At 40.0% G+C, this 24,804-nt stretch overlaps 1 protein-coding gene across 1 annotated transcript in view; it reads right to left on the bottom strand.

Moving 5' to 3' along the window:
• Nucleotides 1–21,995, bottom strand: part of STPG4 (sperm-tail PG-rich repeat containing 4) — a 35,825-nt gene extending 13,830 nt beyond the window's left edge. The window contains 5 exon segments of the mRNA XM_059660659.1: nucleotides 7,446–7,500; nucleotides 7,712–7,776; nucleotides 17,536–17,793; nucleotides 18,879–18,938; nucleotides 21,960–21,995. Of these exon segments, the coding sequence (XP_059516642.1) occupies nucleotides 7,446–7,500; nucleotides 7,712–7,776; nucleotides 17,536–17,793; nucleotides 18,879–18,938; nucleotides 21,960–21,995 (474 nt within the window).
• Nucleotides 21,996–24,804: the final 2,809 nt, after the last annotated feature.

Here is a 24,804-nt window from a genome sequence, read left to right as displayed (position 1 = left end):
TCCTAGGTTCGATTCTGGTCAAGGGCATGTACCTTGGTTGAGGGCACATCCCCAGTGGGGGTTGTGCAGGAGGTAGCTGATCAATGTTTCTCTCTCATCAATGTTTCTAGCTCTTTATCCCTCTCCCTTCCTCTCTGTAAAAAAATCAATAAAATATATTTTTTTAAAAAATTATTTCCCTTCTATTTGATATTAAATTGTGGCTATTGCTATCTTACTATTATAAATAATCCCTTGATGATATCTTTGTATAGATGAATAGTTCTGCATATAATATTATTACATTAGGAGGATTTTCTCCAAATGGAATTGGTGGGCTAAAAGATATAAATAGTTTTTATAGCTCAACACATACTGTGAAACTGTTTTTCAAGGGATTGTGTTAGTGTATACTCCCACCAGCAATTAGATAAGATCAGCACTAAGTCTCTACAGTTCACCACTGCAAGTAGATATTGGAGAGAAAAAAAAGATTTAGAAAAATGAAAATAAAATCTTCCTTACTCTTCTAAATCACATCACCAGCCCCATTTGAGTGGCTCAGATGGATAGAATGTCATCCCATACACCAAAAAGATTGTGGGTTCGGTTCCTGGTCAGGGCACAGACCTAGGTTGCAGGTTCAATCCCTGGTTGGTGCATAGGGGAAACAACCAATCAATGAATCAATGTTTCTCTCTCCTCTCTCTCCCTCTCTCTCTCTAAAAGTCAATCAAACATATTCTCGAGTGAGGATTATACATACATACATACATAAACAAATAAATAAATAACATCACTTGTGGCCCCTATATGTTCAAAGAAATTATGCAGAATATCTGATATCCTTCTTACTGACATTTTCAAAGACATTCAGTAGGGAACATTTATGTAACTTGTTGGTAGATCGGGAGATTTGGGGGGTCATTTCTAAAAGCAGTTAAATTAATTAAAGGGAGGGCAAGAGGAAGAAAATCCACAAATGACAAGCTTTGTTTTGTTCAATCTGATTGCATAAGAATGACTAAGATTTGTTACAGTTTGCTTTCTCTCTTTAAAAAATAAAAATAAAAAAGTCCTGCTATGAGGACTGGACCTCTGGGTCTTGGCATTTGTGGGGCTTGATCATTATAAAGGTGCTAAGAGGGGATGGTGGCTGTAGAAGTTCCCGATACAATTTTTTTTTCTGTAGGTGCAAAAAGGCCCTTTTTACTTACGGTAGAACATGTGCTCTGGCATCTGTCCCCAAATACTTAGTGTTTCTTATGGGCAAAGCAATTATGCTGATCAATAACTGAAATAGCCAATAAGTACACCACCTTACATTGGTAATCTGAAGATTAAAAACTGTTTTCCAACCAGACAAATCCCTCACCAACTGCTTCTGCCGAGAGCCACCTACACTTCAGGGACAAAATGTAATTCCACAACTGAATCCCTGACAAACAAGAAGGCTGTGTTTTTTAACAAGTGAAAAAGGCTCCTGAGAGGCACCTAGGATCCTAGAGGATTTTCAGATTAAAAGTTAATGTACTTTTTATGACTGACAAATCGTGTAGTAATCTGCTATGCCTTTACATGGTCATCTAGTCCTTTTTTAATAGACTGCTCCTGGAGATTTTATGCATAAATGATTAAATTTCAATGAGCTAGTTTTCATGGATGACGGAAAGAAAGGAGGATGAGATATGCACCTGTATGTATCCATCTTTTATAACCTGCTCGTTCTCAAAACGGTTTAAAGTGACTCGGTGAATGTCTCTAGGCCGTACTATGTTGCACCAGATCCACAGGTCAGATTTCTGGTGGTTGTAGGTTTCAGGTATAGCAACAATGAGACAACCTGTCCCAAGTCAATAGGGCTCAAATGACACCACGACCTTACCAGGCAACTATACACAAAACACACCTCGGAAGAATTAGTCACACATTTTTTTCTTTTTCTTTTTCTTTTAAGTATATTTTTATTGATTTCAGAGAGGAAGGGAGAGGGAGAGATAAAAAACATCAATGATGAGAGAGAATCACTGATTGGCTGCCTCCTGCACACCCCACACTGGGGATCGAGCTCACAAACCAAGCATGTGCCCTGACTGGGAATTGAACTGTGACCTCCTGGTTCATAGGTCGACATTCAACCACTGTGCCACACTGGCTGGGCCATCACAAATTTTTTTCAAAATCAAAATGTCAAGTCCTGACCAATGTAGCTCAGTTGGTTGGAGCTCAGTTGGACCAACCAACTGAGCCACACTGGCCAGAGCTGTTTCATATTTTTAAGAGCATAGATGCAGCACAGTATTCATTAGAATAAACTAGACTGATTCATTTACAAAACTAGCACTCTTAGAAACATCTTTCATACACATGTCTTAGGCACACATGTCTTTGAATAGGCTCTAAATAGCCTAAGACAACTATTTTTAAGTCTTGGCTATTCTTCTGACAATTATTTTCTTATCACTAAATAGTATGTGCATTTTGTTATTTCTTAGTTGACATTTTAGCCATTATCTATTGATGACTTCTTAGAATAAATGAAGAAATATCTCTTGCTCTTTCTCCTGCTCATCCAATCAAAAAGTACATTTTAAATCAATGTTTCCTAAATAACTGTTATTCCTTGCAGAGCCAACGTACATAACATGATTTCTTGTTTGGAGAGTCTTGTTTTACCTGGAGTTAATTGGTGACTTGTTTTTTCACTTGCATATTTTGCTATACATATTTTCTTAATTGTTCTTGAGTGCTTTTTCCTGTAGGAACATTCTTTCTGGAGTTCTTCCAGTTTCTTTCTTAGTGTGGATTGTTTTCTCTCTTAGCCTGCTGTACAGTGGGACTGTTACAGTTCAGGGGATCTGGCCCTGAGCTGGTTTGCCAAGGGCCGGCAGGTAGTGTGTGGGTTCTTTTTTTTTTTTTTTTTTTTTTAATATATTTTATTGATTTTTTACAGAGAGGAAGGGAAATGGACAGAGAGTTAGAAACATCGATGAGAGAGGAACATCGATCAGCTGCCTCCTGCACACTCCCCACTGGGGATGTGCCTGCAACCAAGGTACATGCCCTTAACCAGAATCGAACCTGGGACCCTTGAGTCCACAGGCAGACGCTCTATCCGCTGAGCCAAACCGGTCAGGGCAGTGTGTGGGTTCTTGACTTTGTGCAGGAAAGATTTCATAAGACAAGTCCAAGTGACTTTGAGGGTACATTTATTAAAGTTGGGGACAGTGAAACAAGGAAGGCCTTAGCATAGAAGCAGCAACAGGAGAGCCTAGGTTGGGCTGCTTTAGCTCACTGGGAAGTCAGAGAAAAGAGCCCTGGAGATAGGGTCAGGGGATTAGTCCAGGGCCAGCTGCTGCTGCTTCCCTGGTTACAAGTCTTGTGGGGTCCCTGAGAGTTTAGGAGATGCGTGTTTGTCGGGGAAGAAGATGGGTCAGAGCAAAGGCATGGGTGTGCTCCCGGGAGGGAAAGTGAGCACTGGGTTTTTTGTCTTTAGGGTTTTTATCTCTCCCTTGCAAGTGGGAATCTTAGGGGAGGTCTCAAGGGAGGCTTTCAGCAGAATATTCATCAGTTCTCCAGGTGTGCTCTTTCAGGCTCATGGGCTCTACTGATTGGTCAGCACCAGAGCTGGGGGTCATTGGTCATTGCAGCTGGTCCTAGAGTCGCCCACCTGGTTTTGCTACTTTTCTGGGCCTAGAGCTGAAATACAACTGAGGCCTAGATGTTATCCCTAGGGAGGTATCTGGCTGTAAATTGCTCGGTCAGTTTGTTAAGCTGTCTCATTTTCCCCATTCCACTTGCCAAGAAGTTTTCCTAGCTTCGTACTATCCTGCCTCCCTCTATACCTCCTAATAACTGTGTGAACTCAGACAATTAACTTCCATTTCCCAATTTATCAAATAGAGATAATAAATACCACCCCATCAAGTTGCTGTGAGAAGTAAATGAAACAGGATATGTCTGTCACAGAGCACCGTGCCAGGCACCAGAAAACACTCGATGCATTATCCTTCAAGCCGACCTCAGCAGGAGTAGATTTATAAAGTTTCTTTCGGTTCTAAGAGCCCTTAACAGTTCTGTGACTATGATTTTAATTTTTAAAACCATTAAACTGAATGATAAAGCCAATCAAATGAGTTTTTCAGATAAAGGCTTATAATGGCCTACGGATTAGTGCATTTATCTCAAGAACAAGCACATCTCCCACTGCTGGGATCGAAGGAGTTTACTCTCTGAGTTTACAAATTTGTGGCTCTCAACCAAACCCGTAAGTCTGCTCTGGGAATGCATGTTTAGGACAGACATGAATCACAGCCCCGGGCTACTTCTTTATCTTAGAATATTTTAGTAATCTTTTCACCTGGTTGAAGGACAGGATGTTCCAAATCAGTGAGTCACTTTGATACATAAAATGGAATGGATGAGGTGATATCAATGAAAATGGTGATCTCCATTTCCCCCCAAAATCTTATCCTCCATAAAAGCAATGAGTACAAAGGCAAAACTTGTCAGAATCAATTGCCTTATGCCATTTCCCAAACCAGGCCGCTTATCTTGCAGGATGCCTAACCTAACTTGTTAATAAATTGTTTTAATTGCATTTCTCTTTACGAAGAGTATAAACACGTCCTTATTAACTCATGGCATCCATTTAAAATGTGTAATTCAAAGGAAATACAATACCACCCAGTGGGGAAAAAACTGGTGTCTCAACTGCTTGCTGCCAAAGCCGACTGCACAATGCATTTATAACTATCTCCTTCCCCACACACATACACACCTGTACACACACAGAGAGCCAAGAGGAGAGACAATGGCCAACAGAGATAACATATTTTCGAAGGTGTGAAGCAGTTAGGAGGAATAGAACCTGATGTGGAGCAGGCTGATTTGCTCCACAGAACCTAAGAGAAGCTCAGAAATTTTAGGCATCAGGCACCTGTGAGATGGAGGTGAGCGTGGAGCTGAAAACAGGATTTGTTGATCGTCTTCTCCCAAGTCCCTCTACCTCATCCCCAGCAGTCAGGTAGCTACCCATCCCACATCCCTGTAGGAAACAGGAGGTTTCATTTATGGGGAGACTGTGCCAGAGATCTGGACTCAGGAGCCCCAGGCACTGTGAGGACAGGGGCCTTTACTGAAGACAGGAATTGAGTGAACGAAACCTTACAAATGGTGAGAACTGGCAACTGGCTTACACCTCAGGCAGGCGGCTAAGGAGTCATTTTGAAGCAACTGATGGGTCCAAGAGAAAAGGCCTACAGATATAAGCAATTTGGTCTACCAAAATTAAAAGCCAGGTCCTCATCACATCCATCTACTGTGAAGTCCACCTGGAAACAGTCCCCACCTTATTAGTTTCTGGTGGTTGCTGCAACAAATTACCATCTATCTGGTGGCTTAAAACAACAGAATTTTATTCTCTCAAAGTTCTGGAGGCCAGATATCCAAAATCAGTTTCCCTGGGCCAAAGGCAAGGTGTGGCAGGGCCTTGTTACCTCTGGAGACTCCAGGGGAGAATCCATTCTCTGCCTCTTCTAGTTTCTGGTGGCCGCTGCCTTCCTTGGCTTGTAGCCACATCACGCCAATCTCTGCCTCCATGGTCACATTGCTTTCTTCTCTTTCCTCAAATCTCCCTCTGCCTACCTTTTATAAGGATACTTGTGATTGCATTTAGGGCCCACGAGATAATCAGGATAATTTCTCCATCTCAAGATCCTTAACATAATCATATCTGCAAAGTTTCTGCCCTATACGGTAATATTCACAGATTCTGGGGATCTGGACATCTTTGGGAGCCATTATTTAGTCCATCACACCACCCACATACAGCAAGTTTTCAATCAGCCTTTTAGTTTCTCATACTTTAGTGTTAGTGACATCAAAACTTTGTTACCTTTGTTGGATATCTGAGTTTCTTGCTTTATGAATTATCTATTTGTGGCTTTATCTGTTTTACAATCTACTGGTGTTTTTCCCAGAGAGTAAGAGAATTTTAGATAAGGTCACCAGTAACTCTTTATCTGCCATGCATGTTGAACATAACTTCTAATTGGCATTTACCTATTAACTTGTTTACAGTTTGTTTTCTAAAATATATAACAAAAATATTAAAATGTTATATAATCTGATATATTTCTTTTCCTTTGTACTTCATCCATGCTATTATGTCAGAAAATCTGCCTTATCCTAAAATTAGATATATGCTAATATATTTTCTCCTGGTTTTATGGTTTCAAAATTATTTAATTATTTAATCAATATGGAATTTATTTTAATATGTGGTAGAAAGACTCTAACATGTTTTTTCCAAGTCATTTAACAATTGTCTAACACAAAATGTCTCTTCCTTTCCCTATGGATTTCTCCTATCATCTTTCTCAAATATATAAGTCTTCTATATCCTAGTGTCTGTTTCTGAGCTCGGTTCAGTTATCTTAATTACTTTTTCAGATGTTTTCTCTATGCCTCTCCCCCCTACCCCCAAGTTTCTAGTTACAAATAAATAACTATAGTCCATCACATTGTTTCAAAACAATTTCATATTTTCTTATCTTTCTAAAGTTTTTATAATTAGCCGAAACCGGTTTGGCTCAGTGGATAGAGCGTCGGCCTGCGGACTGAAAGGTCCCAGGTTCGATTCCTGTCAAGGGCATGTACCTGGGTTGCGGGCATATCCCCAGTAGGAGATGTGCAGGAGGCAGCTGATCGATGTTTCTCTCTCATCGATGTTTCTAACTCTCTATCTCTCTCCCTTCCTCTCTGTAAAAAATCAATAAAATATATTTAAAAAAAATAAAAAAAATAAAGTTTTTATAATTATTTATTTTTTGGCATTCTACTGGTTACTTAGCTAAAAGAGTTCATTTTTATCATAATTCATGCATATGTATTTGGAAATTTTTAGAAACAAGAAAACATTTTCACATTTTTTAAAGAAAAGAATCTAGAGATACTTTTTCTTTTTGTTGCTAATAGAATGAGCTTTATTACTTAGTTAACTCAACAAATACTAGGTGTCAGTCATTTTTCTAGGTACTGGGTATACAGGACAAAAACAAACAACTATCCCCACCTTCATGAAACTTACATTCTAGTAAGGGAGACAGATAAAAACAGGATAGGTCAAACTTTAATGTAGTCAGTGTACCAGCCAGTGATGAGTGCTATGGAGAAAGATAAATAGAGGAAGGGACAGGAAATTCTGAACAGGAGACTAGGGATGACCTCACTGAGGTGATGTGAGTGAAGATCTAAAAAAGTAAATTGACACAAACAGCTAACTTACATTTGAAATCCCTAGCATTGCTTTGGATATACTTTATGTATATTTAAAATCAATGATATAATCATTCATTGCTTATCTACTCCAATGAGCAAAATGTTAATCTTGATATATCAAAAGGAATCATTGCATATTTTAAACATCAAATTCACCATGAGTTAAATGTCTACAATGTACTTACAGGAATGAAGTAGGCTGATGGAAATCTTTGAACTGTAGAACGAAATACGAAGCTCCTATATTAAAAAAAATAGATATGATTTCCTAAATTTATTTTTTAATGTGAGGATCTTTGTTAATTTATTCCCTATCTCTCATTAAATATTTAAGAATGCTAATCATAATGGGCATAAATGAGGTTTAAAAGCCATTAGTATTGATTGTTAAGTCTATATATAGAAAGGCATTAGTAAATGATTAAAGGTAACTTAATAAGTGTATAATTACCTGGAAGGATACTTGGGAACTGGCGGAGGAAGTACATTGTATTGTCCTGGTGAAAGCTTAACTGACTATACAGAATGGACAGGACACCAATAATAGATTAATACAGGTCTTAAACTCACTTTATCTTATTATCTGTCATTTATTTTATGAGCATACAACATTATGTAATTTATTCTTTATTTTAACAGTGGAAATGGCATATTTTCAAAGGTGGAGCTTCAAAACATCCCACAGATATTCACATTTCAAAAACTCTTAGAACAAATCAATAAATTTAGTCAAGTTGCAGGTATCTGAACAAGAAATTAAGAAAACCATCTCATTTGCAATAGAATCAAACACAATAAAACACTAAGAAATAAATTTAACTAAGGCAATGAAAGATCTGTACACTGAAAACTATAAGAAAGAAATTGAAGCCCAGCCAGTGTGGCCCAGTGGTTGAGCATCAACTCAGGAACACCATATTGCTGGTTCAATTCCTGGTTAGGGCAAATGCCCAGGTTGCAGGCTCGATCCCCAGTGAGGGTGCGGCCAGGAGGCAGTCAATTGATGATGTTCCTCTCTCATCAATGTTTCTTTCCCTTCCTCTTTCTAAAAAAATCAATAAAAACATATTTTAAAAAAGAAATAGATACAAATAAATGGAAAGATATCCCCATGCTCATGGATGAGAAGAATTACTACTACTCAAAGCAATGTATAAACTCAATAACATCCCTATAAAAATTCCAATAGCACCCAATCAGTGTGGCTCAGTGCTTGAGCATCAACCCATGAACCAGGAAGTCACCGTTCGATTCCCAGTCAGGGCACATGCCTAGATTGTGGGCTCAATCCCCAGTGTGAGGGGTGCAGGAGGCAGCCAATCAATGATTCTCTCTCATCATTGATGTTTTTATCTCTCTCTCCCTCTCCCTTCCTCTCTGAAATCAATAAAAATATATTTTTAAAAATTCCAATAGCATGTTTCACAGATACAGAAAAACAATCCTAAAAATTTATATGGAACCACAAAAGAGCTTAAAGTCAAAGCAATCTTGAGAAAGAAAAAAAAAAAGCTGGAGGCATCACATTTCCTGATTTCAAACTATATTACAAAACTATAATCATAAAAACAGTATGGTATTAGCATAAAAACAAATACATAGACCAATGCAACAGATTGAAAGCTCCCCCAACCCCCAAAGAAACATCCATGCATACACAATCAACTTATATTGGCAAGGGCACCGAGAATTCACCATGTGGGAAAGAATAGTCTCTTCAGTAAATTGTATTGGGAAAACAGGATATCCTCATGTAAAAGAATAAAATTAAACCCCTATCTTATATCACTCATAAAAATTGACTCAAGAAGGACTGAATACTTAAGTGTAAAACTTGAAGCCACTAAACTCCTAGAAGAAAACATAGGGAAAACTCTTTGACATTAGTCTTAGCAATAATTTTTTTTTTAATATGACACTAAAAACAGGAAAATAATGCTAATGCATCAAAAGCTTCTGCATAGCCAAGCTTCTGCATAAACAATCAACAAAGTAAAAAGGCAACGTAAGCAATGGGAGAAAGTATTTACAGACCATGCATCTGATAAGGTTTTAATGTCTAAAATATATAAGGAACTCAAACAACCCAATAACCAAAAAATAATCCGATTAAATTGGGCAAAAGACCTGAATAGATATTTTTTTTAAAGAAAACATACAAATACCCAACAGTTACATGAAAAGATGCTGAAACACCACTAATCATCAAGGAATGCAAATTAAAACCACAATGTGATGTCACCTCACAACTGTTAAGATAGCTATTATAAAAAAAGACAAGCGATAACTAGTATTGGTGAGGGTGTAGAGAAAAGGGAACCCTTGTGCACTGTTGGTGGAAATGTAAAATGGTACAGACATTATGAAAAAAAGGTTCCTTGAAATATTAAAACTAGAACTACCGTACGATCTTGCAATTCCACTTCGGAGTATATATCCAAAGGAAACAAAATCAGTATCTGGAAGAGACATCTGAACTCCCACGCTCAGTGCAGCATTATTCACAATGGCTAAGCTATGTAAACAACCTAAGTGTCCCTTGATGCATGAATGGAAAAGAAAATGTGATATATAAATAACTGAAAAATATATTTCGATAATTCAGCATAAAAAAGGAAGGAAATCCTGCCTTTTGCAACAACATGCATAATGCTAAGTGAAATAAGCCAGACAGAGAAAGACAAATACTGTTTTGTATCACTTACATGTGGAATCCAGAAAGCCTGTACTAGAAAGCCTGTACTCGTGACGAGAAAGCCTGTACTCCTGAAGGAATAGAATGGTGGTTGCCTGCTGGGGGTGGGGGCGGGGGGCAGAATGGTGGTTGCCCGGGGCTGGGGTTGAGATGGGGGGTTGGTACAAAATTTCAGTTATAAGCTAAATAAGTTCTGGGGATACAAGGCACAGCATGGTAACAATAGTTAATAATACTGTATTCGTATACTTGAAACTTGCTAAGAGAATAGAGCTTATATGTTCTCATCCATACACATAAAGATAACAATGTTAGGTGATGGATATGGTAATCAACTTGATTGTGGCAACCATTTCACAATATATTCACAATCAAATCATCATGTTGTAACCTCAAATACGTATAATTTTGTCAATTATACATCTGTAAAACTGGGGGGAGATAAATAAACCCAACTGGGTGATCTGAAGGTGGTAAAGACAGAGAGATTTGAGGGTTTTAAGGAAGAGGGACTTCCTAGAGGGGAGCCAGGAAGGTATTCTAAGGAGAAACATTGCAGAAGAGACGGTCTCTCTGCCCATTGTCAAACTTGCTGCAAAACCACCTGGTAGCTCCATCATCCCTGGTTATGGATTTTAGCTCAGAGGTGCATGAGTAAGGGAGTAGAAGGACCTGGTAAGCACAGAGCCTGGGACATGTAAAGGAAGGGAAGGAGAGGAGGAAGCCGAGTGAGAAGCCAGGAAGACTGACCCAACCTCCAGAACTCCTATTGAAGGAGCTGGTAGGAAGCAATTACATTATAAAATCCTAGGAAGAATCCTTCCCAACGTGAGCAATCTACTCCCTACCCTCTATTATTTTAAAATCAGATTTTAAAATGCAATGCTGCCTTTTTAAATTTTATCTTTAAATCTTTATTGTTGAAAGTATTACATATGTCCCCACTGACCTCTTCTAGCTTGCCCCCGCTGCCCATCCCCTCCACCCCCCACCCCCACCCCAGGCCTTCAGAATAATGTTTCTCCTTAGAATACCTTCCTGGCTCCCCTCTAGGAAGTCCTTCTTCCTTACAACCCTCAAATCTCTCTGTCTTTACCACCTTCAGATCACCCAGTAGGGTTTATTTATCTCCCCCCAGTTTTACAGATGTATAATTGACAAAATTATATCTATGCCCCATGGACGCTCAGATAATACAGCTCACCCTGTTGCTTTCATTCACATATTAGTACCCATTTTGAATGTATAGGCAGATGTTGTTGATACACTGACAATAGCAGTAAATACAAATTTTATGATAAAATGCACACATTGTCCTGATGCACCTGTGCCTTGTTCATTGTTCACTTGACATTAAATAAACACCCAGGAAACAAGGGTATTATTTATTATTCTAGTGTGGAAGCAGGAAAATGTATTTTAAGCAGGGGGCTTTTGGGGCTGCAACATCCTATTTCTTGACTTTGATGATGGTTATATGGGTGTTTGCTTTCTATTTACTTTAAATAATGCATGTAATCCTTTATATGCTTGCTCTCGCATGCTCGCTTACTCTCGCATGCTCGCTTACTCTCTTATGTACATATACACACATACTCAGAAGAAGAAAGAGAATTGAAAAGTGAAGAAGAAAAAAAAACACCCTTAAACAGCTGTTTATCTATGTATACTCAGCAATCACACAGAGTTTCTATAAAAAAAGTACTTATGGAAAAACTCAGGCAGTACTAGATTAGAAAGGAATATTGGTTCCCTGTAACTTCTGTATTTGTCTTACTTTACTTGGCTTGGCTATTCTTTGCTATTTAATATTACTGAGAGAGGGCTTTTTTTCCAGAAAGTTGTGAATAGTCAGCTGCCTTATGTAAAAGATTGTTTCTCTGCACATTATTGCAAACTATTCTGAGTGGCTCCACTGTCCTTGGAGATTTTTAATATACATATGTATTTTCCTAATTCCTACAGATGCATGTCACTTCTTCATTTGTAATGAGGCACAAAGAATCTAGAAAATGTGCTCATAAAAATACCTGATTCTAGTTAATGTTTCAGTCCGTGTGGATTAGGCACTCAGAAATCTTGCAATAGCTTGTAGCCATACAATATGACAGGGTGATATTAGTGTGGATACTTCATTCGGTTCTGTTGTACCAACACCATCAAGGTCAGAATACGTGAAAAACTCCAACCCTACTTATTAGGCTCTTGGTATGACAACATTTTGAGAACCAAATCCATAAATAGGTGGGACAGAAGGAAACAGATTTTTTCAATGTGTTCAAGCCCTGTCGGAATGATCATAAGGTGAATGCAGCCGAAGGGCTGGCAGGTGCAATACTTTGTAGGTACTATTGGCAGAAATTCAAGTGTATCTTTTCTCTGAGAAGTAAAGTCTTTTGTGTCGTATGGAAGTATCACTGACTCACTGCTCAGACTTCTTTATGGAATGAGAGATAAACAATATAGGACCTTCTCAAAAAGAAGCCTGCTTAATGATACCAATTATATTGTTCTTTTTATTTTTTTAGGTTATCCAATATCTGATTTTATTCAGTCTTCCATATAGACAAAATCATATACTGTGCAACCTTGTAGAGTCACTTAAGACTGTTTGGTTTATCCTAGGAGATATTCTATTCAAACACTGCTATGTATTCCTGACATCCTTGGAGCTGAGATGGTGAGCTTCATCTCAGCGGAAAAGGCTTAAGCAGGAAAGAGTTAAGGAGGCAAGGTAAACAAAACTGGAAATAAAGCAGATAACACTGATATTATTTGTAAATTTACCAGTACCTTAGAGTCTTTATCAGCTCCAAATGAACTAAGAATTACAGTGGGTCCCAATCCCTGAGATAAATTTCCTGTAACCATCTTTCAAAGTCCATTTTTATTTGCCACTTTCTTGACATATTTGCATGTGACACTTGTTCTTTGAAAATTCAGTTTCAAAAATATATGCTAAATGAGCCCATTTTTAGGGTCACTTTTTTAATTTAAATGATGTTGGTACAATGAATTGCTCCATCTTACCTATGTTTTGCTCTTTATTACCTCAACATTTAAGTCTTGAGTTCCTTACAGTAGCACTTGCCAGCCCAGTTAATACCTTGATCAATGAAAAACCATCCTGTTGAAAATCCCTTTGGTGGTACCGTGGAGCACTTTCAGATTAACATGATTTCAGAGATATCACAGCTATAAACACAGCTAACAAAGGTCAATGAGCTGGCAAGATCTGGTGCAAAGACCCTGAGATGGGAGTGGCCAAGTCAGGAAGCTTCCAGGAGGCCAGTCGGGCAGAAAGAGAGGGAGAGGGAGGAGTAAAAGAGGAGGTCTGGAATAAAGCCAGTTCCCAACAGAACTGCTGACTCTGAGAACGATCACTCAGAGGTCACACCCACTATTGCAAAGACTTAAACCCATTGGTTCCCAATCAGAAGGGGGGTGCCGCCCCGGGGGACATTTGGCAATGTCTGGAGGCAGTTTTGGTTGTTACAACTGAGAGGGGGACTGCTATTGGCATCTAATTAGCTAATGGCATCAATTATCCAGGAATGCTGCTAAACATGCTACAAAGCACAGAACAGTTCCCCACAACAAAGAATTATTCCTTCCAAAACGTCAATCGCGCCAAAGTTGAGAAACCCTGAATTAGACATATAAGTAGAGAAGTTAAAAAAAAAAAAAAAAGCAGTTGGATATACAAGTCTGGAATTCAAGAGAGAAGTCTGGGCAGGAGATATAATTTGGAGATCATAAAGGGATGGTGTTCAAAGACTAAAATGAGATCACCAAGGGAGTGAGTATAGAGGGAGCAAGTGTAGAGGAGGAAGAGGTCTGGGGGCCTGGAGCACTCCCACAAGAGGTCAGGGAGAAGGGGCTGAATCTGAAAAAAAGGCTGAGAAAAAAAAATAAGGAGGAGGATTGAGGTGGAGGTGTCAGGGAATTGGAAAGGAGAGATGTGAAATAAAGCCACCCAGGAGAGTGGGAGGTAAACAGACTAGGGAAGTCCATCTAGTGCCCATGTGAGGTGAAGACTATAAAATGAGGCCAGTCATTCCGAAACATGGATGCAGGTACAAAGTCCCCAGAGAGTTAGATTCACCCAGGTTTGTGGCTGTGACAAACAAGTGAGATACGCCATCAGGAGCAAGGTAATTGAGGGCGTATGCTGAGAGTAACTCTGATGACTATGGGATTTAAGCTTTGCAAGTAGGATCAATGGATTATAGATTGTGGGGAACAGAAAAATTGGGGGGAGGAGGGTTGGGACACTAGAATGAGTGAGGCTGAACATTAGGAGTGGTCAGAGTGGGGTGCATGCAGTTGAGATTATGCAGGGTTGAAATTATTGGTCTTGAAAAAATCCAAGGAGTGAGTAGCTGAGGTAGAGGAGAGTTCAAGAAACTGAGAAGTGAGATTGTTGGAAGGTCATCTGCATGTGTACTGAAATGATGACAGTAGTGGCAAGGGAGGCAGGGAGAGAAGGGAGTTAAAATCATCCAGAAATAAGTGGGAGTAACCCTGGGGAGAAGCAGGTCACAAGCTGTGTATATGGAGAGAGATGGTCCCACTTTTGTATGTATAATTCTACAATAAAAATGTATTAATTCTCTGATAAGAAAAATTTATTTTAAAAAATTTAGGGCCATCTCAAATACTCTTTTTTATCAACTAAATTTATTGGAGTGACATTGATTAAACGGATTATATAGGTTTCAAGTGTAGATTTCTATGATATATAATCTGTATATTGTATTATGTGCCCACCACCCATAGACAAATAATCTTCTGTCCCCATATATTTGGCCCCCTTTATCCTTTACTACCCCCACCCTCTTATACACATACACACCCACCCACCCCCACACACACACACACACACACACACACACACATTCAAATATATCTATAATAATAAAAGCATAATATGCAAATTGACTTAATGGCCAAACAGCAGAACAACCGTCTGGACAACCACACTATGACACCCACTGGCACCAGGCCCGCCAAGGAGGGTGTGATGTGATTGGTCGGGGGCCCTGCCATTGCCCCATGATCGCCCCTCAGAGGCAGGCCCTGGCTACCTGGCAAGCGGTTCTTCGGTAAGTGGGCGGGGCCTCCCTCTGAAGGGTGATTAATCGCGGGGCTCCCAGACTGCAAGAGGGCACAGGCCAGGCTGAGCGCCCCCCTCCCCCACAGTGCATGAATTTCATGCACCGGGCCTCTAGTATATGATAGGATTCTTTGATACAGGTTCTCTAGTTGAGTTACGTGCTTTTGAACAAAAATAGTAAAAACTTTCTTACAAATAATAAACAGCCTTAATGAGGTATAAAGTGAATATTCTATTAAAAATTCTGAAGCTTGAGAGAATGTTGTTCTATCTTAATAAGTAATAATAATATATTCTATATCTACCTCAAATTATTTGAATTATTATTTTACTGAATTCTGCCATTAAAAAACCAGAATTATGAGTTTTATTGGTGAGTAAACAATGTTACATCTGGGTAGCTCTCCTTCTGTGAACATACTGTCATAGACCTTTGAAACAGAAAATTAGGAAAACATGTAATTCTCCCAGTTTCTGGAGCTCAATCCTTTGTGGGAGGTGGGGAGAGAGAGGAGAAAGAAAAGAAACAGGAAAAATATGTTTTCAGAAGGTTTTGTCCACCCCTGTGGGTAAGCCAAATTCTTTTGGTCTTTTAAAGCCTTAAATTTTGCCTAATACCAACCTTCTGTGTTTTCTCTTCAACAATGAGCCTTGGCCTACCCTCAGAAATCCCTAAAAGCAAGACAAGATGAAGCAGAAGGGAAGTAAATGGTGGCGGAGAATAAGGAAGAATGGTTTTGCCCTGGATGTGGCCAAATTATTTCACATGAAGCATGGTGACCTGATACCAAGCCATAAAAGACTAAGTAAAATTTAGTGTTTGTATTCATCCACTGAAGTGAATAGGATAAGACTTACCCAGTGAACTTTTATCGTTCTGTCCTATTCCAAAGCTATAATTTGCAAAACAATAAGATGGGTTTACAGGTTGCGTACAACATGCGCTCATCCCAGGGAAAAATTCTCGTTCATCCTAATAATCGCTACAACCACTGTATTTAATTCAACTTCCAGTTACAATGCATTTCTGCTCAGCAACACTCTGATAGGGTTGTGAAGACTAATACTATTACTAGCTTCCTTATAAATGGGAGATATTAAGGCCCAAAGTCCCAAGTAACAAAGTCCAAGTCACAACTCAGTCCTTGGAAGAGGCCTTGACAGTGCTGTGCCCCTCCCTGGAGACACAGCTCTTGGGTTCCACCCATCCAAACCCTGCCCCTTATTCATGGCCAGAGGCCCAAGGTAGTTGGAAAGGGCGCCAAAGTGGGGATCAGAAGCCCTCAGTTAAAAGTACTCCTCTGCCACTGAACAAGTTACTTAGTCTCTATTCACCTCAGTTTATGTGCATGTAAAATGGAGCTAACATCTGTTCTGCCTATTTCAGAATGCCTGGGAAGAACTGCTAATAGAATATATGTAGAAGTTCACAGTAAACTATTAAGAGCCACATAAGTGCCATGTATTATTCAAGGTCTAGTTTGAGTCCTACTTCATCCAGGGAACCTTCCAACTTTTCAATCCAGCCTACACTGAACTCTCCTCTGGGATTTCCTGCTACACTATTTATCATCATCAGGAAACTGATGATTTACCTCAGCATTTGATATATTTGCTCTTGCATTGTTACTTAAATATTTGCAAGTCAGGGACATCTTCCATTCACAGAGCCTGGCACAGAGCCATAAGCATAGCAATTATTATCGATGTTATGAATGAACTGGTGGACCTGAGAGTAGAATCTTACCTTCCTGGTACCGCCGTGCTCATTTCTACAAGAAATTTTGGGAAAAGCTTCCCTGTGGCATATGGTTATGTTCACGCTCTAATAAGGGCACCCACTCACTGAAAGGCAGAGTTTTCTTTTTAAAGGAAGAGAGTACAGTCCGGCCGGCATGGCTCAATGGTTAAGCGCCGACCTGTAAACCAGGAGGTCACGGTTCGATTCCCCGTCAGGGCACATGCTCAGGTTGTGGGCTATATCCCCAGTGTGGGGGGTGCAGGAGGCAGCCAAATCAATGATTCTCTCTCATCATTGATGTTTCTGTCTCTCTCTCCCTCTCCCTTCCTCTCTGAAATGAATAAAAATATATTTTTTAATCTTTATTAAAAAAAAAGAGTACACTGTGTAAACTGCTTGAAAAGACCAGAAGCATGGGCCAACCACAGATAAGATCCCAGAGGCTCCCCCAGTTGGGGGAATCCTGCCAAGATTCCCTCCAGAGAGAACAATCCTCCGCCAGCCCCCCCCTCCCCAGTCCTCTCCTTAGGTTAAGGAGGCCTCAAAAATCTTGCAGGACATATTTGCTAATTAGGCAGCCCTTGTTTGATTTCCGCAGAAAATAAGGCATCCTAAAGATTGTTACTTTGTCCCTGGGGAGATACACTGGAAGTTATATAGACAATTTTCCTCGGGGCTCTTGGTAGCTTTCCCACAAAAACCCAGCTGCTAGTAGGGCTTTACCTGATCTTTGTAAACCAAGGAGCTGGGGCTTGACCGCGGTTGGTCTTTAAATGAGTAAGTGGCTGCTTGCTTCTTCAACAAGTCCAAGAAGCCGGGAGGCATGTACGGGGGAAGGTCCGTTACTACTGGATTGTTTCTTTGCACAAGAGGTGGTTTTTTCCTTCCTTCATTTTTAAAATTGTAAGTTGCTGCCACTGGATTTAATAGGGATTCTTCAATAAACGTTTTCAAGTGGTAAGTGCCAGGGATAGGAGTATTCTGTGGAAAATTGACATCGTTTTTCACATCAGTGTGTAAACCAGCAACATCTCCAACAGCAGCATTCTTGAAAGGGTCATGCCTGAGCAGCATCTCTTAGTTTTACAGTTTAATAAAATTCTATTAAAATACAGTAAACACTCTGGGCAGAACAATAGTTTAAGAGAATCATGGTTATTTCCTTTCTGAGACAGCTGCTGAGTAATAGCCAATGGGTTATGGCTATCGTTGAAGTTTTTTCTTAAAAAGTCGCTTCACAGATACTTAAACTTGAGATTCAACTTGGTTATGAATTTCAGGCCTCTAGTGAGACCTGAAATTTAGTTTCTCGGCTACATAAACGTTCTCCTACTTCTGCTTCGTAGATGCTACATGCTTCCGTCTAGCCCTTAAGTGGGAAGCTACAGGATAATAACAGGAGGCGGAGGACGAATTGGCAGAGCATTTTGTCTAATGAGTCCAATAAGGGGTTGGGTACTTTCAAATCCCAACCGCAATGCAGCTACACGGCCAAACCTGAAGGGTTAGTCACTGCTGCTTTTGTGGCCATCTTTCCACTGAGCACTCAGCTCAGTTCCACCGTTACAATGAGTTCAATTCCAAGAAGGCTTTGGCCTATGGGGCCCTTCTGTTATTGCAGGGTGTGGATGGGAAACATTTCTGCAATACAGAAATGCCGTCTCCTGAGAGGGGGGTCTTCTGGTCATTTTACTACCTTGCTGTCATCTGCTGACCATGTTAACTAATAAAAGTCATCATAGGCTCTGTGCTACGTAAGGTAAGAACTGAAACCCCAAAACCTCTCAGGAATGTATGCCTTATCTTTCTTGTGTCCTCTTACCAAGTTCATAAACTAGGTGGATCTTACCTCGATATTTTGTGACACGAATAGATTTCTAGAGTTGATTTACTTTTCCAAGCTTTTAAATTGAAATTTTAGTTTCTCATTCACATGCTGATGCTAAAATTATAAGGATGAAATAAAGCCTACTGTTTTCTTACGAATTGTTAGTGATTTAAACGGTTAGACTGACTTAATCAAATGTTAATGGGAATAAGAATAATATGAATGAAAATGTACATACTGTTAACGCTACTCTCCACCATCCTTCTCTTTCAAAAGATGATCGCTTCCGGATTGGTTTCTATTAACAAACATAAAATATGCTTATTCATTTGAGAGGTGATCCCTGGAAGTCAGACATAACTTATAAAATATTTACTTAAATTAGTTAATACCTGCACCAAATTTATCAGTCTGAATTCAAATAAAAACACTGTTATCCATTTTGCCCGTAATAGTTCTTTAAATTGCTATTTTATTATTTTAAGTGCTTTTTAAATATCTAAATTCCCTTTGGGAAAATTAGAACAATAAACATCCCCATGTGACAGAGGTGCCATAAGGATAATTAGATGTGACAAAATTTGGTGTTCTTGGGAAGAAAGGAGTTATGTAAATCAAAATTGTATTATTGTAATTGTTATTAAGATTTCTGGTTCAGTCCTTCTGTCCACTTTAGTGGGTAAAGAGAGCTCATCCTCAGAGGAGGATAACCTGGGGGACATGGCACATTTTGATGCCAAGAGCTGTGTAATATTATTCCCTTAGGTGTTTTAGAGGCGTTAGAAAACCTAAATTTAAAAGAAAGAAATAAGGAAATGAGCTTCCACCCCTTCCTCTTTGATGAGGTCCCAATTCGTGGACAATGCCCTCAGCGCTGTATTTGTCAATGAAAGTGAACAGTTATCTTGAGTTTGTTTGGTGACTGTAATTTCAGGTCTGTTGCTATGTTGTGTCCATTCAAAAGGAAGAGAGGAAATAGATGTGACGATCATTTCCACTTAATTAATTTTTACTTCCAGCAGGTAAATGTAGGCAGCAATGCAGGGGTAATCTCTGCTTCCTGTACCCTGACATGCAAAGGGCTCTCCTAGTACTCCACATTCAAACTGAAGAGGAAAATTGAAATCTCTAATGAAGCTGCTATGTGCATTTGTGAGTATTAATGAATAAAAACTGCTTGAATGTTTTACCCTAAAAAAATATGTGTGGCTCAGGTGTTTGTGCTGGGAATTCAAGGTCAAAATGTGTAGTCATCAGATTAATGTGATATTGAGATACAAATTCCTGGAGATATGGCAAACATTGCCAATTTCTATTTCCTAGGTTCACATACATTAAAAAAATACATATCATAAATATGATATAGCTAGTTCTCTCAGCTTGTCCAGATAGCTGTCACACTGAAGAGTCAGAGTGATAGAGGAGCCAGACAAACTTGGGCTTGAACTCCAGCTCTGCCACTAACTAGCTAAAGAGCACTAGGCAAATTACTTTGGCCCTTATGAGCCCACACTTCCTCTTAGGAGGATAAAATAAGGCATCAGGGATGGACATAGACAGTAGGGGGGTGAGGGCATGTGCTGGGGAGTGGGAGCGGCTAGGGAGAGGTCAATGGGGGAAGAAGGAGGCATATGTAATACTTTCAACAATAAAGAATTTAAATAAAAAAAATAAGACATCAGGGGTTGGCACGAGCATAAGGCATCTATAATAATAAAAGCATAATATGTTAATTACACCAGACAGCCAAACGACCTTCTGGACGTCATAATGGACTAAGCCAGGGTGGCGGGGGCCAAGGCAGAGAAGGTTAGGGGTGATCAGGCAGGCAGGTGAGCAGTTAAGGGCGATCAGACAGGCAGGCAGAGCAGTTAGGGGCAATCAGGGAGGCAGGCGAATGGTTAGGGGCGATCAGGCAGGCAGGCAGGCAGGCAGGCAGGCAAGCAGTTGGGAGTCAGTGGTCCCGGATTTCGAGAGGGATATCTGACTGCCAGTTTAGGCCTGATCCCGGATTGCAAGAGGGTTCATGCCGGGTTCAGGGACCACTCCTCTTATCCCCATGCACGAATTCTGTGCACCGGACCTCTAGTTGTACATATAAATACTTGCACCCACAACCAGTTCTCAATAATAAATGATAGCTTTTATTTTTAACATCTCATCTGCCAAGTTAAGAAGCAGATTATTTTGGTATTCTTCAGTTTCCAAGGACACTCTTGTCTTCCATAATAAGTACTCTATACCCTTTTATTTTTCCACATTGATTCAGCTTCACTGTTAACAGAACACAATTGTTCAGTGTTTTCTTCTGTGTTATTCCCACTAAGAAAAATCATTAAAATATTGATTTCTACTTTCACTTATAATGTTTTTGTTATTAGTACAAAATATCGGTTATCTCAAACAACAATACATTAAAAATAATAAACAATCAAATTAGCAAAACTGATATAATTCATTGTTCCTGTCTAGCAATTTATATCTATTCTACTTATGAGTACCCCTGGCTTTAGTTTTACTATGTAATATGTGCACTTCTCTAAGAAAGGCCTTGTTTCATACACACTAATCTGAATTTCTTCTGATCTATTGCCTTTGTTAGATTTATATTGAAAGTTCTCTGTTGCACATTTATAGTCACAGAAATCGAACTTTCCCAGGCATGTCAAGACAGGTCTCCTACCTCTACCTGGGCCAGGAAAATGAGTTGGGAAGGACAAGAGAAAAGCAAACATGATATATATCCAAAAGAAAGTGACTGGCAGCTGCTGCTTTGTTTTGCTCAAGGCAGGTGATCTAAACTCCACCCATCTACCACTTCAAATTCGCTTTAGGGTGAATCACTTTACAAAAGATAGGCTAAACATCCTTAGCCCAAATTTAAAAACTAAACAAAGGTAGTTTAAAATATTTTATAAATGCTAAACTCAAAAACGTGTTCATAGACTGAAAACAACAACAGAAACTTTCTCTCGTTAGAGGAAAATGAAAGAAATCTAATCACTCTATTAAAGCATTAGTAGTAGGGAAGAAGAGGGAAGATACAGATAACAAAGGGCAATCGGGAGGATGAAGGAGTAGCAAGGGCAGAGGAAATAAAATGAAGTAGAACTCAAAGGTCAGAAGAAAGGACTACAAGGTGGCAAGAAGAGAGAGAGGAGATAGAACAGGAGGGGTGCAAAGGCCTGGGACTAGAGGTGGCATTTTGGCGGAAGAGAGGGGCGAAGGGGACCCGTAGCTGGGCGCGTCAGAGGGGAACGGCAGTAGGCAGTACCGAGGCCAGGACCACTGAACCGCCATGCCCCAAGTCTTCCCTTACTGGGGTAGAAGTGACCGCCTTATCTGGCTGGTCCATTGCGATCTCCGCAGTGCCAAGGCCAAGACTGGAGTCCTGTTGCCAGGAGACACGGGGAGGGGGAGGGGGGCTGCGTTCGCGCATGTGCAGGCCCCCCCCCCCCCCCGCCAAGTCTTCCTCCAGTGGGGGAGGGGAGGCAGGCACACGTTTTGAAGTCCTGCGCTTAGCCTCGGGCACGCACACGTGCGGAATCGCCTGAAAGCCTTCAGTTATCTGCACCAATATTTTTAAATTTTATTTATTTATTTATTTTAAAGAGAGAGAGACAGAGACAGAAACAGAGACAAGAGACAGACACCCACCCCTGTAGGGCTTGGGAACGATGCTCTAACCAACTGAACACCCGGCTTGGGCTGCGCTGAGACGTCTAAAGGCGGTTTGTAGCCCTAACCGGTTTGGCTCAGTGGATAGAGCGTCGGCCTGCAGACTCAAGGGTTCCAGGTTCGATTCCGGTCAAGGGCATGTGCCTTGGTTGCAGGCACATCCCCAGTAGGGAGTGTGCTGGAGGCTGATCGATGCTTCTAACTCTCTATCCCTCTCCCTTCCTCTCTGAAAAAATCAATAAAATATATATTTTAAAAAATAAAATAAAGGCGGTTTGTAAAGGCTTGAACATACCATAATCGCCATCAGCCCTTTTGCTAATCACCCCCACTCCCATTCCTTCAGAAAAAGGGACAGAATGCTTGATAGGCATACCTCGCTTTAAAGCAAAAATTAGCATCAGCACCCACTTTCTGAGATCGTTTCTAAGCTCCTCCCGATGGAAATTCTGTAGGTGTCACTTCTCTAGCCTAATTTTGGAAGTGGTGTAAGCACTAGACCCAATAGGATTCACTGAGAATCCAGACCGCCCTTTCCTACCAGTATTGACCCTTTCACTTTCAACCTCTTTTGATGTAGCATCTCAACCTATAAACATTCTCATCTTTAAAAACAAACCCTCCCCTCAACCTTAATAATTCCATTTTGTGGAGTACCTGTGTTCCATATACTTCACAAACATAAATTTAATTAATCCTCACAATAACCCTGTGAAATAGGCATTAATCCCATTTTAAGAATGAGGAGAGGCTTTGTTGGACAGTGTCTTCAGCATCATACAGCAGTGGCAGAGTTCAAGTCCAGGTCTGACTCCAGTGCCCCACTGTCCAAACCACCATGAAGTTTCTGCTCCCTTTTACAAACTTTCTAGACTCAATTCTTTCACCTCCCATACTTTCCTAAAATCATCTTAATCTGACATGCACACACACCTTTCCATTAAAATTGCACTTGCTAAACTAACCAATGACCCAATGGCCAAACACAGTGGGCATTTTTCAGCTCTTAACTTGACCTCCATTTGTCATTGCTGCACTCCCTCTCTTGAATCCCTCTCCTTCCTCTCTACCAGAACTTGAGGGTTAGGGTGAGCATTGGCTGCATTTGCTGTGATTTGTGCTTGTCTATAAAGGTGATAAACTGGTACTTACCCACAGGTGATTATGATTAACTTGAGTGAAATGTTTGGAACCATGTCTGGCTCAATGTTTTCAGTAAATATGGCCTTTAGGACAAAAACAAAATTTACAATTGTCTCCTTTCCCTCATCAGAAGCTCATGCTTTGATGTATGGAGTTGACCTTTGAACACAGGATTAGGGGTGCCAACCCCAAGCCACCGAAAATCCATGCGTAATTTTTGACTCCCCAAAACCTTAACTACAGTCCCTTGGTATCCATAGGGGACTGGTTCCAGGAACCCCCATGGATACCAAAACCCTCAGATGTTTTATGGCCCTTATATGTAAAATGGCTTAACAATACATACAACTGGCTCTCTCCATCGGTGGATGTGAAACAGGGATATGGAAGTCTATACATTTGGGGGGGAAGAAAGTGTTAAGTGGACCTACCCTGTTCAAACCCATGTTGTTCCAGGGTCAGCTGTACTTGTAAACGCCAAATATGCCATTTTCACACTTCTAAGGTCTCCCATATGCTAGCCTTCCTTTGACAGCCTGGTACAGCCTCTCAAAGGTCAACTTCTCTGAGAAGTCCCTTGGCTTAATCCCTTGTAGCCCAAAGGGACCCTGTGCTTATCTTTATTGGAGGACTCATTGTGATAAATTGTTCCCAATTTTAAACATATCCGAACACAGGTTTTATCTTCTGAGCCTTTGAATATAGGATGAAATTACTGAATAACCAGTTTTCCTCTCTATAACAAATAGGATAAACTACAGCAGTGCTTTCAAAAAAATTAATGTACACAAACACCAGGGCATTTTGTTAAAATACACATTAATTCAGATTCTGGGCAAGGCCAAAGATTCTGCATTTCTAAGAAGCTTTCAGGTGATTCTATGGGCAACTTGAGTAGCAAGAGACTAGAGAACTCCATTTTTCTTAAAATAATGGGATTCTAAATTCATTTAATATAACCTTAAAAAATATTGAAGGGGAAAAAAATAACAACCAGGCACCAGGTTTGAAATCAAGAATTATAAGGCCAAGAGGCAAGCAAAAACCAATTTTCACAAATGTAAGATTAATCAAGTCCATCACTGTGATTCATTTCATTTTCTTCAAGAAAATTGCTCAGCAGACTAGGGACTGGTACCCTAGAGACTAAAATATGATGAAAGGTACAGAGAAGTCCAGAAACCCACACAAGGGAACATCTAGAAGAGAAAATAGCTTGAGTATACCAAAAATAGAAACAGTATAATGGGTCAATGATTTCGAGGACTTCACCAATAAAACAGATTAAGCATATAGGATAAACAAAATGTTCTCATAACATTGTATTATATAATACTACTGGG

Source organism: Myotis daubentonii, chromosome 12 (genome assembly GCF_963259705.1).
Source record: "Myotis daubentonii chromosome 12, mMyoDau2.1, whole genome shotgun sequence".
Lineage (NCBI taxonomy): Eukaryota > Metazoa > Chordata > Mammalia > Chiroptera > Vespertilionidae > Myotis > Myotis daubentonii.
This window is presented reverse-complemented; position numbering and strand designations above follow the sequence as displayed.